Source organism: Cynocephalus volans, chromosome 11, assembly GCF_027409185.1.
Source record: "Cynocephalus volans isolate mCynVol1 chromosome 11, mCynVol1.pri, whole genome shotgun sequence".
Lineage (NCBI taxonomy): Eukaryota > Metazoa > Chordata > Mammalia > Dermoptera > Cynocephalidae > Cynocephalus > Cynocephalus volans.
Window position 1 is genome coordinate 98,832,341 of NC_084470.1, and position 16,513 is coordinate 98,848,853.

The 16,513-nt window shown below is 45.3% G+C and overlaps 1 protein-coding gene across 1 annotated transcript in view; it reads right to left on the reverse strand.

Moving 5' to 3' along the window:
• The window catches only part of PODXL2 (podocalyxin like 2), a 36,285-nt gene extending 29,883 nt beyond the window's left edge, over positions 1–6,402 (reverse strand). The window contains exon 1 of the mRNA XM_063114658.1: positions 6,320–6,402. Within this exon, the coding sequence (XP_062970728.1) occupies positions 6,320–6,371 (52 nt within the window). The 5' untranslated portion in view covers positions 6,372–6,402. The remainder of the gene's footprint in view (positions 1–6,319) is intronic.
• Between the last annotated feature and the right edge of the window lie 10,111 nt (positions 6,403–16,513).

Sequence of the window (16,513 nt, forward strand, 5' to 3'; positions counted from 1 at the left end):
AAAGATTCTGCTTCCAGGTAGGTCTGGCTCCATGCAGTGAAGCCTGTCCCTGGAGCCTGTGTCTGTATCACCAATGCAAACAGGGAACAGGCACCTCATATTTTGTGGTTTCTTAGAACCAACGGTATTTAGAAGCCAGAGAAAGCCAAGGCAATCAGTTTGGGGTCCTCTTTCCTCAAAGTTCCCTTTGTTCCTGGGAGAGGATGAATTAAAGATCTGGGATTCTACCTAGCTTAGACTACTTCCATGACCCCTTTCACTCAAATTCCCTTTCCCTTTCCCATCATAGTGGGACCTGAAGTCCTGATGTTATAAGTGAAAGCAATCCTCTCATAGGTTGATAGGAAAGAGAGAGGGTGACATGTCCTACCACAAAAAACTACCTTCTCAAGGTTCTTCCCTGAGGCACTGTGGTACATGGATTGTCCAAGATGGTCTGAATCAATGACTGCTGAGAAGCACACCTTTGCAGTGTGACTCTGAAGTTCCTCCCATCTGGAGCATAGGGAAAATATAGGAAAATGGTCAGGGCCCCTCAGCTGTTCAGAGTCTTGCTGAGCATTTGATATAAATATGCACATGTGCCAATGTGTTCCTGGGTTGTCTGACTCGCACCCAGGTGTCCTGGGTTATTGGTCTTGAGTATAAAGGACGAGTGGCTCTGATACACAGTGCCCCCCCGCCATCCCCAGGATGCCGCTACTGCTGCTGGAGACTATTGCTATAAGCTGTTGCTGCTGCTGAGGAAACTGAGGACTGAGCTCATGTCATCTGCCAGTGGCTCTTGGGATCTTTCCCAATTACCTGGTTCATGGACCTGGGTGTGAGGGGTCTGGTGACCCAGCCAGGAATATGAGGAGTCTGGTGACCCAGTCTGTACAATGGGTTTGAAGGGTCTCTCTGTGAGCCCTAACCCTAGCAATACAGTTGGCTACATCTGCAGGATTCTGACAACTGCCTTAGCAATACCTGGAGATAAAGTCTAATTTCCTACTTTTGAACTTGAGCTACCTGTGTGAGTTACTATGGCCAAGAGAACGCAGGAGAAGTGATGGTGTGCCATTTCCAAGGCAAGGCCTTGAGAGCTGGCCCACGCTAGCCTGCTGGAGAACAAGAGCCTATGGAGGAGAGAGCCACATCAGCTCACTGTCCCAGCTGAAGCCCCAGCATGAGCCAGCCAGCCAAGAGCAGCAAAGGCACCCAACAGCTGACGACAAATTAGATGGAGTCCAGCTGACCCCAGCCTAAATTGCCACCCACAGAATCATGGGCTAAATAAATGGCTATAGCTTTAGCCGAGTGCTTTTCAAACTCGAGCCGACATGGAAGCACCTGGATGGCTTATTAACACAGAGACTGCTAAGCCCCACCCCAGAGCTTTTAATCCAGTTGTCTGTGATGGGGCCCAAGAATCTGCATTTCTACAAAGTTCCCAGGTGATGCTTCTGGTACAGGGATCACATCTTAAGAATTGCTGTTGTAAGCCACTAAGTTTTGGGGTTATCTGTTACACAGAAATAGCCAACTGATACAATGAGAAAAATTATAAATGAGGCTCTCCTTTCAGATCAGGGCAGGGTTTGAATGGTTAAATTCCATTCATTCATTCCATCAAAAATCCTTTATGGAATGCTTACTTTGGACCAGGCATGATGATCTTACTTATTAGACACTGAAATAAGAAAGATGTGGTCCCTGCCCCCAAAAGGGTCAGTTTCTAGTAGATACCGGCAAGAAAACAATTAGTTAAGTTACTGTTTAACTCTGCTTGGGTCACAGGGGAAGGGGGCAGGGAGAGAGATTTAACAGAATCACAGCATGTACTGACTGTGCTCATGAGACTGTAAAAGAGAAGAAAGGAGGCTTTAGGAAGAAATGACGCTGGGGAAGGAGCAAAGCTCAAACGGAACTCAGGAACATGTGGTCAGTTTCTCATTCTCTAGGGTAGACAGTGGTGCCACTCACAGGGGCATGCCACCTAAACGGCCCATGCTTCACAATAAGGCAAAGCAGGAGGGATGATCATGGAAACAGAGCCATGTAGACTTGGGGGAGGTCTTCAGCAGTACTAGAGTACTCACAGTATGTTACAGCTGGAAGAACAGTAGAGCTCTTCAATGAGCTCTTTTTAGAGCTCTGCACCTGTCTCTCTTCCACGCTGCCCTCTAAAGCAGTGCTTCTCAGACGGAACCGAGCGTATGAATAGCCTGAGGCTCTTAATTCAGTACCTCTAAGTGATGCTGCTGGGCCACAGATTACACTCTCAGTAACAAAGCTCAGAGAACTCTTTCTAAAATGAAAATCTGGCTCTATCATTCCCATCACAAGGACAATACAGGGCAGATCCTTTAAAATGGCTGAGAAGGCTCTTCATAAACTGGCACTTGCTACTGGTCCCCACTCTGTAGTCACCCCTCGCTCTCCACTCTTATTCTACGCTTCAGACAAACTAAACTACCAGCAATTTCCAGAGTGTGATGACCTCTTTTGCCTTCGGGGTCTCTGCACCTGCCATTCCTTCTGCCTGAGCGTCATTGCTCCCCTGTGTCTCCCCTGTCCCACCACCCACCTGCCTGATCCTTCCTCCTGCCTCCATTCTCAGCCTCTGAGCTGCTTTCCCACCACTACTGGTCTGGGTGAGGTACCACTCTCCTCTCTATTATCACAGCCTTCTGAACAAATTGCTGTCACTACACTTCTCACCAAATCGTAACAAACCAGCCTCAAATCCCCCACTAATAGTGAGCACTTAGTCAGTGTGTTCCTGTATCAATTCAGTCTTGTAATCCCAGTGCACAGTCTCTGATACACAGTAGGGGCTCCATAAATGTTTGAAAACGTAAATAACAATCCAACCCTCTTGTTTTATAGACAAGACAACTGAGGCCTCGTGGGATTAAGGTCAAATAGCTGATTAATAGGAGAGTTGTAATTAGCTGTTTTCTCCCCACAAAAAGGTCTTGAAGACACTCCACGAAGGAAGAATGGAAAGCTTGTACTTGCTGGGCTAGGTACCCTTCCTCCAAAGGAAACTAAAGAGAACACCCAAGAAAGCTTAACTAGTTCATGGGATTTAAGAGTAAGGAAAGAAGCCAGAGCTGAAGACTAGAAGATGCCCCTTGTCTTCTAACACTCAGCCCAGCGTCCCCATAGCAGTCCAGACCAGACTCAGAGTGGAGGAATCGCTCCTCTCACAGAAGACCAGATCAGTAAAGCAGCTCCCAATATTTCCACCACCAAGAATTCCCTTTACTGGACTGCCAGTTAACAGAAAAATATGGTCAATCCTGAGCTCCTATTCTGTGCTCTACCCTCAGGGAAATTACCGTCATTTGGGAAATGGAATCTAAGTTCTCTACAAGATACCAGGAGACATAACAGACCTACTTTGTAGAAGCGGTATCACCAGCATTGGGGAATGCGGTTGGCAAGGAACCAAAATACAAGAAACTCATCTGCAAAAACTTATTCATCCTTCCAGAAAGAAAAAAACATCAACTGATGAGAAATGTTTGTAAGAATTAAATAATACATATTTTATAGGTTCCCAGGGCACCTGATCAGCCAATCTTTGAGAGGACTGTGAAGTGGAGATCTTTACTACATGCTCCAGCCTCTGGCAGGTATGTTGGGAAAGACATTACTTCAGCCTTGTTAGAAAAGAGCAAAATGATTTTCCTTAATCCTGGAATTCATCCTTTACAAAGCCACTAAAGGATCAAACATGGATGGCCTCCGAGCTGTCTCTCTCAGAGCTGCACTGGGGCATGGCAGGGGAGAAGCTGCTGCCATCCAGGACCTGGTCTGGCTCCCCAGAATTGCTTGGAACTCGAAGAAACCCTTTCTGCCCTCTCCAGGTAAGTACGACCAGAGAAGTCCTGTTCACTTCCCACCTCAGGGGGACAAAATGCTTTTCAGTCAGTCCAGCCCTTTGTGCCGAGGACTGTGGTCTGATGCCTGCCCCTGTCTATTCCCTGCCATTTCCACGACTCACAAGCATCCCTCCACTCTCTGAGCTTCTTTCCGCCTGTCGAGTGGGGAAGCCATAGTGTCCCGCAACATCTCTCTCTTTCCCTCTTTGTCCTCCTTTCCTGAGGGTCTGATAGGAAACAGCAAAGATTTTAAAAGCCCTGCTGCAAAAAGGAATTTGGCATTTTCCTGGTTTTTCATTCCTTCTCAAGTAAACAGTTCCATTTCCTTGAAGTTATCTTTCCCTATGAGGATTGTTTTGTCTTTATATAGACTTTGATATTATCAAAGGCCTTGGCAATGGGTAATTATTTAGGTAATTATGAGAGGTTACTTCTTTTCAAACTTGTCAACCATAAGATGACACCAAAATTGTAGCTGAGACCTAACCATTCTGTGTATAATTACTTTTGCACTTAATAATGAATCTGCCTTAGTTGAAAGCCCACCTGACTTAAAATTTCAGAATTACATTCTTTGTGAGATTGATTTTCTTTTTTTCTCTAGTACATATAATTCTCTGTTACTTCATCACTCCCCTACAGAGAGGGAGGGAGGAAAAGAGGCACATGAAAAGGATTAGGGATCAGCCTCGAAGAGAATCTGACCCAAACAAACTCAGAAAGAAAGGCAAAACAAGCAGGTGACATCGTGAGGGGTGAGAAAACAAGGCCCCAGTGGCCCTCAGTTCCTGCAATCTGCTCCTGACCCAAACCTCCTTCTCTGATTTCCACCATCAGATACTCCCCTCCCCCCTAATTAGCAGTTCTGAAGTTCAGATCTCCCTAAGCCTTTGGCAGACATCAGCACAGGAGGTGCCCAGCAGCATCTGTCGTACAACCCCACAACCTGAGTGTCAGCTGCAGCAGAAACTGTCTAGCACTATCGTCCTACCACACAGGCACACTTAACACTTGTGTATGCGTGTGGATCTTATGTGTCTGAGAAACCATGCTGCAGGGTCCTTGTAGGGTTTCCACACAAAGGTATGTAGGAAAAAGACATACTGTTAGACACACACGTGCCCTCCAGGCACGGGGCTAAAAATGCACCATGAAGAGCAGGCACCGGAGAGAGGAAGAGGAGGGAGCTGCTGACAGTGACCATGGCTGGTCACACGAGGACAAGCGCAGTTGGAGCTGGGCCTGGGTCCTGACAGTCTTTGCTGGCCAGTTCTGGTGAACATCACCTTCTTCCAAAGAGGATTTTAACCATGTTAGGACACAGGTAGGTCTGTGTGAATGTCTGAGGCAAAGCTGGGGCCGTTTCTATCTGTGCACACCGCAGAGAGCCTTTTCCATCTGTGGGATGATGGTGAAGAAAACGGACCCTCCCTGAAGCCATCCTTCCCCGGACATGCACAGGTATGTGACAGGCACAGGGACTTTCACTGGGAGTCCCATGGCAGTGCTCCTTCTCTCACGTGGAGACCCTTGCCGGGTTCTGTTTTCTCTTACACACACCTGCATAAAATGTGCCGCGTCTCTGTGGGCTAACTGCATGAGGACTGTCTAGCAGACAGGGCACCGTGCACACTGCTGTGCCCACACACGTCAGACCAGTGTGTTGTTCTCGTGTGTCGATGGAAGGGAAGTGACCCAGGCTGTGTGATAAGCACATGCGCACACGCTCGCTCGCTCCTCCTCTGCAGCAGCACCAATCACACCTAAATGTGTACTCACGATGCCTTCTTCCTTCCACCGCGTCCTCACGTGACCCACCTGCGCGAAGCCCTCTTTCCCATCTCTGTAGTGGTGGCCTGCCACACCCCTTGTGCCCGCCCCTAAGTCCCGCGTCTGCCTCGGGGACGCTGTTGGGCAGGGTCTGTCCGTCTCGCTGTCATAGGCACGTCCACCTCGCTCGCCGCGCCACTGCGCCCTGTGCGGCCGCTGAACGGAGGCCTCGCGCCCCGAGTCTCTCGCGCGTCCCTCTGTGCCGGCGGCGCTGTCACAGGCCTTCCCTGGCTGCTAGCGCTCCTTTTTTGTCAGCACAATAGAGGACGCGCAGTCAGGGCGACACGCGCACATGACCCCACGGGCCGCGCGACTGCGAGCACGGGTGCTCCGGCGGTCCCTGTCACAGCCGCGGGAGCCCTGCCCGCTCCACCGCCGGGGCCCGCGGGTCTCCCCAGACGCGCCCTCCGCCCGCGCGGCCGCAGACGGCCACCTGTCACCTCGCGCGGCGCTGCGGGGACCGCGCCCGGGGCCGCCCCCTGCTGCTCCCGCCCTGGCGCCAGGGACAGAGCGCGCCGCAGGGTGTCGCCCCGCGCCCCACCGCGCGCCCGCGCCGGCCCTTTGTCGGCGGCCCGGGAGCTGTCCAGCGCCTCCGGCCGCCGCCGGCGCACACTCACCTCCGGCCAGCAGCAGCAGCAGCAGCAGCGGCGGCGGCGGCAGCCGGCCCATGGTGCAGCCCTCGCCGCCCGCAGCCGCAGCGCCGCGGCGCCCGGGCCCGCGTCAGGGGCCGCTCGGGCAGCGGCGGCGGCGGCGGCGTCCGTCCCATTGGTTCGCGGCGCCGTCACTCACGCCCGTCCCGCCCAGCCGCGTGCCCGGGCGCGCCCCCGCGAGGCCGGCCAATCAGCGCCGCGCGAAGGGCCGGGATGCGGACAGGGGGAGCCTGGGCTGGCGGGGCCCGGAGGCCTAGGGGGCGTCAGGCCGGCCCGGAGCCAGCGGCCCGGGAACGGCGTGGGGTTGTCGCCAGCCCGCCTTCCCGCGACACCGCAGGTCCGCCGCGCCCGCCCTCGCAGCTCGGCCCAGTGCGCCGGGCGGACTAGAGAGCAGCGGGCACAGGCGCACGCACACACGCGCGTGAACACGCACTTGTGAACACATGAACACGCACACATACGCACACGCAAAGGCGCGCACGCGCACGCAGACACCAGCAGCGTCCCAGCTGCGCTGGTCCTCGGTGCCCGCCCTCACAGCTCAGCCCGGTGAGCCAGGCGGACTGGAGCCCAGCAGGCACAGGCACTTGCATGCACGCACACGCACATACACGCTCACGCCAGCACGGTTCCCGCTGCACTGGTCCCTGGTGCCCACCCTCACTGCTCGGCCTGGTGTGCCAAGTAGACTAGAGCGCAGCGGTTATATGCGCACACACCTGCACACATGCACACGCACACACCGGCACCACCCCCGCTGCGCTGGTCCCCAGCGCCCGCCCTCCCAGGGGACACGGGCAGTAGGCAGGCTGGGCTCGGGGGACGCTCCAGGAAGAGGGGAGCCTGTTCCCAATTCAGAAAGGAGCTCCTGCTTGGTGAGGAGCAGAGAAAGCCTGGTCCTTTTGTTATGGAATGGACTTTGACAGAGAAGTGGCCGGCACTCAGAGGGTTGGAGAGTCAGGTATTTACTACTCTGGCAGGCCCAGACAAGCTAATGCTTGAAAATCCGGACCCTGAGCTCAGGTCTCACGGTTTTTATAAGCGGACTCTTCCAGGGTTTTTACATTTTTTTTTTTCCTCAGCATTCACTACGCTCGCATACGTGAGCGAGCTCCCTTACAGAAGCCAAGAATGCAAGTAGTGATTAGAGGCCAGACTAGTGTAACAAGCAAACATTGTCTCAAAGACAAAAATATTACTTTGAGGACAAAACAGGCTTATGAGAAAATTATTCTGGCATTTTCCCAACACTTTTAGAATTACCACCTGTCTGCACTGCCATATGTTCGTGGAACTTCACTTTATATATAGTATGTTAGGAAAACACTTTTTAAATATAACCAATTATTACATTGAATGTGTTTTCTCAAACCATGTCCTCACCCTGCTACACAGGGATGCGCACACTGGGGATGACCTCACAGGACACTTCCAAGATCACTAGGAGGAGGAGGAGGGGTTGGGGTGGAAAGCAGAGGGTGAGTTCCAGACAGAAGGAAGAACAGGAGCACGATGTAGCACCATGTGATGTGCTGTGTGATGAACTAGGGGAATGATGAGTTTCACGATTAGAAGAGAGAGCAGAGGTAAAGTTAGAAAGACAGGAAACATTCGCTAAATACCTTAATGGGGTTTTGGTTATTCTGTACAAAGCAGTAAGCCCTTGTATTATAAATGAGGAGCCTAAACACAAGAAAAAAGTGACTAGTCTAAGAACATAGTGAAAAGCAGCAACATTAAACTAAAATTTTTAGGTAAAGACGTTCTTATTTAACTCATAGAACTATCGCTTCACCTAGCTTGTGGTCAACACTCCACAGCCCATTTTATTTGATGTATACTATGGGTACTAGAAAGGTAAGTGAGGAACTGGTAGTAAAGGATCTCGAATACCATGATGAGAAATTTGGATTTTATTCTGTAAGAAATTCATTTCCAGGGCTGACCCCTGGCTCACTTGGGAGAGTGTGGTGCTGATGACACCAAGGCCATGGGTTCAGATCCCTATATAGGGATGGCCGGTTAGCTCACTGGGTGAGCGTGGTGCTGACAATACCAAGTCAAGGGTTAAGATCCCCTTACCCGTCATCTTTAAAAAAAAAAGAAAAGAAAAGAAATCCATTTCCCATATAGGAATCGTGGCATGATTAGGTCTGTATTTTAGACAGATGATTCTGATGGAGGAAGGACTAGAGGCAGAAGACAGAACAAAACGACCAGTAAATAGTATTAGGCCTCATGGCTAGTTTAACATCAGCACAGCCAGGTTAAGCAACCTTCTTTCCTTTTCCCCTTCCCCCTTCCCCTTTCCCTTTTCTGCTCCGGGAACTGAGCAGTGAACTTCCTTTCCTGGGAAGGGGTAAACATGACCGTGATCATCAAAGGAACGTCTTGTGGCCTGCAGGAGCAGGGGCTGATATGGTAGTGACGCTAATTAGAAGCCTGTGTCCTGTGTCACCCTGCCTACCACTGATATTGAGATGGCCCATTACTCTGCCGGAACCCTCAAAGGCTTATAAGCCCCTGCTTTCCTTTGTTTGGGGAAACTGATCTGGCTCCCCTCCACGTTAGTGGAATAAAGCTTTTTGGCTGAAATGGCGCCTGGCTCGGGTCTCTCTCTCTCCCTTTTCTCCGTCTCGCTGAACCTAACAGTTAGTTGCCGGAGTCTTGGTGGAAATGAGGTAAGTCTGACCTAGGACTGATGTGGCTGTGGGGCTGGATTTGAGCCAACACTCCAGAAAGAACTAACAGGGTTCGCAGAGGACCAAAGTGAGCAGTGCTGACTGTGTTTCAGTGCTATTCTCTATACAAGTAAAATTAGAGGAGACCTAGTTTATAGCAGTTCACATGCAAAGTTTGCCCACAAAGCAAAGGGGAAACAGGAGTATGAGGTGATTACTACAAAGAGTAAAGCAATTTCAGACTTAAATGAGTCCAGGGTCCAGAACAACGGAGCTAACAGTCCTGCTATTCTGAACTATTTGAAGTTCATTGATATTATGTTTTCATAGTAACCATTTTTTAGGGGGACCAAGTAACAGAGAAGTCTGGGGAGATGTCATGAAGAACGACTCTTAAAAGCAGAGTGTCTGGCATGGAAAAGAGAAAGCCGGGGAGCATCTAGACCCAGCCTTCATCTCTCTCCTTCCTCATGATGAAGCATCCTTTCTCTATCATAGGCCAGCTTCCTGCACTGGGGCTCTTCATCATGTTATTTCTCTCATTTTCAAGGACTTTCATCTTAGGGCATCTCTTTTCTGACAGTGTTAGTTTCACTGTCTTCTGGATCATTCTCATTAGATACAAACACGATCCAGAATCTCCCACCTTTTAACAAAACAAAAAACTGGGGAAGGTGACATCATGCTGCTGGCACACTGAGTACCTGTGCCTATCTTCCCCTCTGCTCTTGATTCCTAGAAATGATAATGGATATGCAGACAAACACATCCAAAACAGCACTGGGAAATAGGGCGGGATCAACTGGTGGAACTAAAATGACAAGGAAAATGGGCCAAGCCCGTGGCGCACTCGGGAGAGTGCAGCGCTGGGAGCGTGGCGACGCTCCCGCCGCTGGTTCGGATCCTATATAGGAATGGCCGGTGCACTCACTGGCTGAGTACCGGTCACGAAAAAGACAGAAAAAAAAAAAAAAAAAAAAAAAAAGACAAGGAAATCATTTGAAAGATAAAAAGTAAATGAGATTTAATTGATGGACGAAACCACAGCCCCAGAAGCATGCATTTCTAAATACTTCTGACTTGAAGAATAAATCACAATTTAAATTTAGTCTATTTAGAAATTAATGACAATGTGAGAACATTGCATATCAAAATCCATGTGACACAGCCAACAGTCCACAGAGATTTTATAGCTACAAATATATATATTTTTAAAAAGGTTAAAAGTAAACAAACAGCATTCAATTTAAGCTTTAAAAACACACAAAAAAACCAATCAATAAACTGCTATTGTTGTTAAAGTAAAAGCAAAAACCTAGTAGAACTGATTGCTAAAAGCCTGATACATAAGAAGAGACATAAATAAGGCAGTCAAACCTTTAGCATTGAGAAAAAAAAAAGACATAAGTAAATGTAAAGAAATGAAACAGAAAAGTACGACTAAGATTTAAAAGTTATAAGCAAAACATAATTTATCAATAGTTTAAAACCTAACCGAAATAAATGCTTTTAAGGAAAATAAAAATTTAATAAAAGTGATTCAAGTAGGAGAAAAGCTAAACAGACCAATAACAATTGGGGGAAAAACAAAAAGAGTAAAAATCTACCCTTAAGAAGACATAAAGCCATTTGGAATGAGTGTATTCTATCAAATCTTCAACATGTAAACTCGTCCAGAACAGAGTTTGAAAGTTTCCCACTATACTATATGAGGCTAGTATAGCCCTGATATTAAAACAGCTAAATATAATACCAAAAACAAAAACAAACATAAAAATCCCTAAGCCAATATTACTGAACATGGATGCAACTTTCATAAAGAAAATATGAGTAAGTTGACCACATTAATATTAATATATCATGATTAAGTAGGACTTATCCTAGGGACACAAGATTGGTTGAGTATTAGAAAAAGCCACTAATTTTGTTCCCTGCATTAAGAGAATCAAGAAGAAAAGCCATCTTTCTCAGGAGATGGCAGAAAAAAAAAAGTATGTAATAAAACTTAGCATCTACTCCTGTTAAAAGGAACAAACAAAAATCTTAGAAGCAAACAAGAAATGGAAGGAAATTTCCTTAATTCAATAAAGGATGTTTCCAGAAACCTACAGCAATCATACCTCATGATGAAATATTAGAACTACTCCCATTTAAGTGAGGAACAGAAAAGGATACTCATTACCACCACAAATATTGAATATTCTGTAAGGGACAATATAATAGGGCCTGATAAGAGAAATGGGATAAAACTATTGGGGAAAATTTGGTAAAACTCATTATTTGCAGGCTTTCCTAGAAAACTCAAGACAATCAATGGGCAAACTGAAAACAAATGAGTTCAGCAAGATAGCAGGACACAAGATAACATACAGAAATCAGTAACTTTTCTATGTAGTATCAATAACTGATTAGAAAATATAGTAAGAGAAAAGATCTCATTCACAACAACTACTAAAAGCCAGAAATAATCCAACTAGATGTGTAACATCTAAATGAAGAAAACTCTAAGGCTTCATAAAATACCAAAAAGGGAAAATGTATCTTGTCTGAGAATAGAGAGATTCAATACTGTTAAGATGTCAGTTCTTCCCAGATCAATCAACATATTCAATGCTATGCCAACAAAAATCCTAACCACGTTTTATGGGATTTAATAAGCTTGTTTAAAATTTTATCTAGAAGAGAAAATGTTTAAGAGCCAAGGAAATTTTGATCAAAACATGGTATATAGAAATTAAAATAGCATGGTATTGGATCTGGAATAGATGTACAAATCCATGAAACAAAACAGAGATGGGAACAAGACCCCTGTACACATAGAAATTTATGGTAAAGGAAGCTTTTCAAAGTAGAGAATGGATACTTACTCAATAAATGATGTGTCAATTACATTTGAAATTATAAAATGAGATCCATACCTCACATCATACATACCAGTTAGACTGAGAGTTAAATGTAATAACAATGAAAAACCTATTTCAAGTAATGGAAAGAAATATAGGAAATATATTAACTAAACACAAAAGGAGTAAAGGAAATGATTAAAGATATGCAACTGTATAAAAATGAACACCAATCATTTAAAGAATCAATACCAATTCTTGGGCTGGCCAGTTAGCTCAGCTGGTTAGAGCATGGTGCTGATAATGCCAAGGTCCAGGGTTCAATCCCTATACTGGCCAGCTGCCAACATCTCTTACGAATATAGACACAACAGTGCTCAATAAGACACTAGCAAACAGAATCTAGAAACATATAAAAGAATTTTACACCATGACCAAGTGAGATTTACTCAGGAATGCAAGGTTAATTTAACATCTGAAGATAATTAACATAATACCCTATCAATAGACAAAGGCCAAAACCCACATAATAATCTCAATAGGTGCAGAAAAGGAATTTGACACCATTCAACACCCCTTCATGACAAAAACACTCAGGAAACTAGGAGTAGAAGGAAACCTTCCTCAATGTGATAGAACATCTACAAAAAAAACCCCCAAAAACCCAGCTAACACCATACTTAATGGTGAAAGACTGAATGCTTTCCCCATAAATCAGGGATGAGGATACCCACTTTCACCACTTCTATTTAATATTGTATTGGAGGTTTTGGTCAGGACAATTAGGCAAGAAAATGAATATAATGTGTCCAGATTAGAAAGGAAGAAGTAAACTATCTCTATTTGCAGATGATGTGATTTTGTGTATAGAAAATCCTAAGGAATTCATCTACTAAAAAACGATTAGAACTAATCCCGAGTTCAACAAGATTGCAGAGGATACGAGATGAATATACAGAAATCAAATGTGTTTCTATATACTTATGTGGCAGGCAGAATAATGGCCCCCCAAAGATGTCCCAATCCTTATCCACAGAACCTCATATGTCAAAAGGAACACTGTAGCTGTGATTAAATTAAGGTTTTGAGATGGGAGGTCATCCTGGATTATCCAGGTGGGCCCAATGTAATCACAAGCGTCCTTACAACTGAGAGAGGGAGGCAGGAGTCAGAGAAGGACGCGTGACAATGGAAGCAGGGCCTGCAGTGATGCAATTGCTGGCTCTGAAGATGGAGGAAGGGGCCAGCCACCAGCCAAGGAGAGCTGGCTGCCTCCAGAAGCTGGAAAGGCAAGGAGATGGATTTTCCTCTACAGCCTCCAGAAGGAACGCAGCTCTGCTGACACCTTGATTTTAGGTCCGTGAGACCCATTTCAGAGTTCTGGCCTCCAGAATTGTAAGGTAATAAATTTGTGTTATTTTAAACCACTGAGTTTGTAGTAGTTTGTTACAGCAGCAATAGGAAACTAATACAACCTGCAGTGAAATTAAGAAAACAATTCCATTTACAATAGCATCAAGAAGAATACTTATGAATAAATCTAATAAAAGCACCACAAAACTTATTCTGAAAACTACACACATTGCTGAAAGACATTAAAGAAGACCTAAATAAATGGAAAGACATCCCATCTTCATGGATCAAAAGACTTACAATTATTAAAATGGAAATCCCCAAACTGATCTAAAGATTCAATGCAATCTCCATCAAAATTCCCGCTGGCTTCTTTACAGAAATTGACAAGCTGATCCTAAAATTCACATGGAAATTCAAGAGATCCAGAATAGTCAAAACAACCTTGAAAAAGAAAAACAAAGTTGGTACTGGTGCAAGAATAGACATAACCTTGGACTAGAACTGAGGGTCCATAAATAAACCCTCACCATCAACAGCTGACTGGTTTCAACACGTGTACCAAGACAATTCAATGGAGAAACAGTCTCCTCAATAACTGGTTCTGGGATAACTGGATATCCACCTGCAAAAGAATGACTTGGTGGCTGGTCCGAAGGCAGTGAGTGATCTCAACTGGTTGTTCAATCAGTTACAGATCAAACTCCTTGACCTACTCTTCCCCCTTCTGACTACTGCACTTGGGTATAAAAATAAACAAACAAATAAAATGTATATTTTAAAAAATGAAGTTGCACCCCACCTCACACCATATACAAAAATTAGCTCCAAATGGATCAGACTTAAAACTATTAGAAGAAAATACAGGAGTATATCTTCATGACCTTTGATTAGACAGTGGTTTCTGAGATGATACCAAAAGCACAAAAGAAGAAAAAACAGGTAAATTGGTTATCAAGACAATGAAAAACTCTAGCGCTTAAAAGAACACCATCTCTTGATGGTGAAGACAACCCACAGAATGGGCGAAAATATTTGCAAATTGTATATCTGATAAGGGACTTTTATCTAGAATATATAAGGAACTCTTGCAAATCAATAATAAAAAGAACCCAATTTTTAAAAATGGGCAAAGATCTGAATAGATATTTCTCCAAAGAATATATACAAATGGCCACTAAGCACATGAAAAGAAGCTCAACCTCATTAGCCATCAGAGAAATGCAAATCAAAACCACAATAAAAAACTACTTCACCCCCTAGATGGCTAGAATAAAAAAAGAGAGATAACCACATGTGTTATACAGGATGTGGAGAAATCAGGACACTTAATGCACTGCTGGTGGGAACGTAAAATGTTGTGGGTGCTTTGAAAAACAGTCTGGCAGTCCCTCAAAAGATTAAACATAGTTACCACATAACTTGGAAAGTCTACTCCTGATATATACCCAAGAGAATAGAAAACATGTCTCACTCAAAAACATTACAGGAATGAATATTCATAGCAGCATTATTCATAATAGTCAAAAGGTGGAAAAAACCCAAATGTTCATCAACTGACAACTGGTAAATAAAATGTAGTGTATCCATACAATGGGATGTTACTCAGCAATTTAAAAAAATGAGGTACTAACACACGCTACAACATGGATGGACCTTGAAAACATCATGCTAGGTAAAAGAAACCAGTCACAAAAGACCACATACAATATGAGTCCATGTGTATGAAATGTCCAGAGTAGGCAAATCTCCAGAGACAGAAAGAAGACGGGTGGCTGCTAAGTGCTGGTGTGGAAGGGAGGCAGGAAAAGGAGAAACTACTAATGGGTATGGGGCTTTTCGGGGGTGATGAAAAGGCTTTAAAATTGATTATGCTGATGTTTTCACAACTCTGTGAACATGCTAAAACCGTTGAATTGTACATTTTAAGTTGTATGGTGTGTAAATCGTATCTCAATAAACATGTTATTAAAAAACACAAGAACAGGGCCGGCCCGTGGCTCACTCGGGAGAGTGCGGTGCTAATAACACCAAGGCCCCGGGTTCGGATCCCATATACGGATGGCCGGTTCACTCACTGGGTGAGCATGGTGCTGACAACACCAAGTCAAGGGTTAAGATCCCCTTACCGGTCATCTTTAAAAAAAAATAAATAAATAAAATAAAAATAAAAATAAAAAAAAAATAAAAAACACAAGAACACACAAAGCACATTACATTATCTTTAGCGTGCACACACACACACACACACACACACACACGAACAGTATGTAGCATCCTTTAATATTTAACACATATGGTATCACATCCTTTGGCATCTTGTTTTTCACTCATAATCCATTAACAAATTGTATTGCATGAGTAAAAAATTAAGTGTCCAGTCCTAAAATAAACTCCAACGGAAAAGCCCTCCCTGGTCCCAGGCAACTCGCCAGCTGTCCCATAAGATGGTGTCTCAGAGCCACGCCTCTCACGCACTTCCCCACATACACCTTCTACTTCCCAGCCTCCTGTTTATTCCACTCACAACCCACGGAGTTTCCACCCTCGCCACTGACCTGAAACTGCTTGTCAAGATCACACAGCCGCACATCACCAATACTATATTTCAAAGATGCACATTTAAAAATAATTTTTTTCCAACATCTCTAAATTGCTAGGTCTTACAGTTGATGGCATCTACTCATTACAAATGTGTGCATTTTCTTCTTAGTAGCACATGAGATAATGGTGGCTCTTATCATAGATGGCATTTTATATCCAATGAAACATGCAACAGTGGACAGTCTTGTCTATTCATCTGACAATCCAGCTACACTGGCTGACTGACCTCAACCTTCCTGAAATCCTTCTTTCTCCTGGCTTCCAGACTCCCTTCTCCCTGGCTTTCCTCTCATTTTGCTCATTCATCTCCTTTGCTGGCTCAAGTGATGGCTCACGTCGCTGCTCACATTGCCCTCAGCCTTCACTTCTCTGCCCTCTGCCAGGTGATTACACGCAGGCCTGTGGTGACAGCCGCCAGGTCACTATGCCTCGTGCCCAAACCTCTACCCCATAGTCCAGACTCAAATCTGCCTGCAAACTTCACATTTCTACTTGGATGTCTGAAAGGCGTTACTAGCCAACACATCCAAAACACGTCGCCTGGTTTCCCCCACTAAACCGCAACCTATTTCTCAAGCTAGAAACCTGGTCACCATCCACGCTTCCTCTTTTCCCTCCACTCCACGTCTTATTAGTCACTAAATCTTGCCTGATCAACCTGCAAAATACATCTACGTCCC